The 2,770-nt window shown below is 37.1% G+C and overlaps 1 protein-coding gene across 1 annotated transcript; it reads left to right on the forward strand.

Annotated features, from left to right (window-relative positions):
* The first annotated feature begins 867 nt into the window (after positions 1 to 867).
* On the forward strand, positions 868 to 1,224 carry LOC131160779 (uncharacterized). Its single transcript, XM_058116664.1, has one exon. The coding sequence runs from the start codon at positions 868 to 870 to the stop codon at positions 1,222 to 1,224; it is 357 nt and encodes a 118-aa protein (XP_057972647.1).
* Positions 1,225 to 2,770: the final 1,546 nt, after the last annotated feature.

The following is a 2,770-nucleotide window of genomic DNA, read 5'->3' on the forward strand; positions in this document are numbered from 1 at the left end:
ATTATGTCTTCTTTTCCAAACTTAAAAGGAGGTTCGTGAACATTTTGAAACCTCTAGACATAGATGGGTCTCGCCAAACCTCAAGAGAGATTAATGTCTTTTACCTAAAATTTTATAAAAAAAATGTTTTGCTTTATAGCACAATCACTTTAGTAATAATAATAATAATAGATTTGATTTTTTTCTCTTTGAATGATATTCTATTATTCGCATACCAGCTTTTTGAGGAAGTAGCAAGCCGACCACTTTCCATTCCACCTCACAAGTGGAACATATTCCTGCTGCTGCTAAATTTTTTCTAAACAACCAGGGCAGAGGCCTGCGCATGCAGATTGCAGATTGCAGATTGCAGATGCTTCTCAACTTTACATTCCCTTCCCCTATCTGCATTGGTTGATAAACTAATTGAAAGAAGACAAGTGGCTAGTTATTAAAAAGGACCATAGAGGAGTCGGTATACGACAGCCCCCACCACATTTACAACTTCCACATGAACTTCCCTTTCAAGTTAAAGTACTCTAGTACTACTCATCACCTCCTTTAATTTCCCATACCTCTTATGCACACCTCCCTTCATTCTTCACATCCATACCCATCCCATCCCCTTCATAATCTCTCTCTCTCTCTCTCTCTCTCTCTCTCTCTCTCTCTCTCTCTCTCTCTTGTTTATAATTCCTTCATTCTTCATCTAGCTACCAATCTCATCACCTTCATAATCCCTCTCTCTGTCTCTCTCCCTCTCATACACAAGTTCTCCTTAATTCATTCTTCATCAATAACCATCTCATCCCCTTCATAATTCCTCTCTCTCTCCCTCTCTCAAAAATGCTATTTCGAGCATATCTTGCCATGCAGTTTGTGCTAGTAATGGTTTCAGTTAACCCAACCAGATCGGCCGATACGTCGGTGAAGCTCGATGGAATAGCGACGGCTCAGTCCCCGGGCACAGGAATAAAATGCACCGCATGTTCGTCCTGTGAGAACCCATGTGGCCAGCAGTACTTTATCCCTCCTCCACCGCCACCACCACCTCCGCCGCCAAAGTATTTGTGTACTCCATCAGCGCCGCCGCCGCCGAGGTTTGTTTACGTAACAGGGTCGTCTGAAGCAGATCACAACTGGGTGTTTTACTCGGGAGCTGGACGGAGTGATTTAGCAATGGGGTTGGGTGGTTGGGTTGGATATGGTGGACTGCTAGAGCTGATGATCATGGTGTTGTGGTGACTCAATTTCTTCAAATAATATATATTATGCAGCGTTGCAATGTCAACTAGAATGCAAGATGTTAATTGGTGCTGTTTGGAAGCTTAGGGAATGGTAGCTACGCAGTCTTTACCAGAAATTAGAAGAATTAGATTTGTTTTTAATTGGTCATTCCCAATGTTACACAAAAGCTTCATGCAATTATTAAGTCTTTCTTATCTCAATATTCCTTCTCATAGGATTAGCTAGGTCAAATCAATTATTTTTCTTCCCAATTACGTATTATATTTCTTAAGAAAAATACTAGCCTTCATGTCTTGAGTTAAAATTCAGAAAACATCTTGGTATGACGCATACCTAACTTAACCCTCGCACTCTCCTTGCATCTTACTGAGACGACTCCTAGCTATTCTTTAGTCACGACATAACTCCAAAAAGGCTAATACGATCAATTTTTAATTGTAATTATGTTTGTCTTTGATAGTATATGGTCTCACATCATTATTATGTTTAACAGAGTTAAAACCATAATAGTTTTACCTTCAATGAACAATTTTTTTTTTGGGAACTATGCCTTCATTTAAAATTTGAAACTCGTCAATCAAAGAATGTTATTGTGTTAGTGTTAATTTGAATGCATCACATTATTGAGCAAAAATAAAGCATAATTAATTATCATTCAATGGGTCCAAGCCCTAATATAATATAATACTGCAATCTATGATTCAATCCAATTTTACATGCCAACTATTCTCTCCATATATTTATCCTTCTCTTAAATTTTTACTATATAGACATTAAAAAATAGTTTTCTAACTTTACTTGTTTTGTTTCTTTCTTCCCTTAGTTAGACCTACAACCCATAGTAGGTAAAACAAATATTTATTAAATGGTAAAAATCATGTGATAAATAAAGTAAAAAGGGACAAGGGTCCTAGGTACCATTGTCATAGACAATGACTAAAAAAAAAATTGACAATTACACAATTTTAAAATATTTATATATAAGAAGTAATTATTTTTTATAGGTGGAGGTGACTCATTCAATCACTGGTTGTAATGGAAACTCAGTGAGAATAGCACACAAATACAGTCAATTGATTTCAATAATAAATTGGAAATAAATTACAGAGGAAAATCTCAATACAAATGTAAGAACCCGACCCAAGATATGTAGATTGAATAAATGAGAAAGGGTAAAAAGGTAAAATTAGAAGGGTTCGTCAACGAAGTCATTGTTCTCGTCAACAAAGGCCCTCATACTCTTCGTCACCGAAATTCAGAGGCTCGTCAATGAAGAGATACCAAACGTGTTGTGAAATATCAAAATAAGTTTCGTCGTCGAAGGAACCGATTCGTCAACGAAATGTGTAGATGATTCGTTGAAGACGGCACCATCTCTTCGATGAATTGGACCGAGTCAATGGTCTATAAATAGGATATTTCATTGCTTAGTTGCTAAGAAAACTAAATTCTCCTCTCTCTCTCTCTCTTTCTCTAAAACCAGCGGAATCTCTCCTTCTCTCTTCAATTCTTCGCTATTCGTAGCTTGATTCAATGATCTGGC

The sequence above is a fragment of the Malania oleifera genome, chromosome 7 (genome assembly GCF_029873635.1).
Source record: "Malania oleifera isolate guangnan ecotype guangnan chromosome 7, ASM2987363v1, whole genome shotgun sequence".
In the NCBI taxonomy this organism is placed as follows: Eukaryota; Viridiplantae; Streptophyta; class Magnoliopsida; order Santalales; family Ximeniaceae; genus Malania; species Malania oleifera.

Coding starts and splice junctions, on each gene's coding strand:
- LOC131160779 (XM_058116664.1), top strand. CDS start 868: ATGGTTTCAGTTAACCCAACCAGATCGGCCGATACGTCGGTGAAGCTC.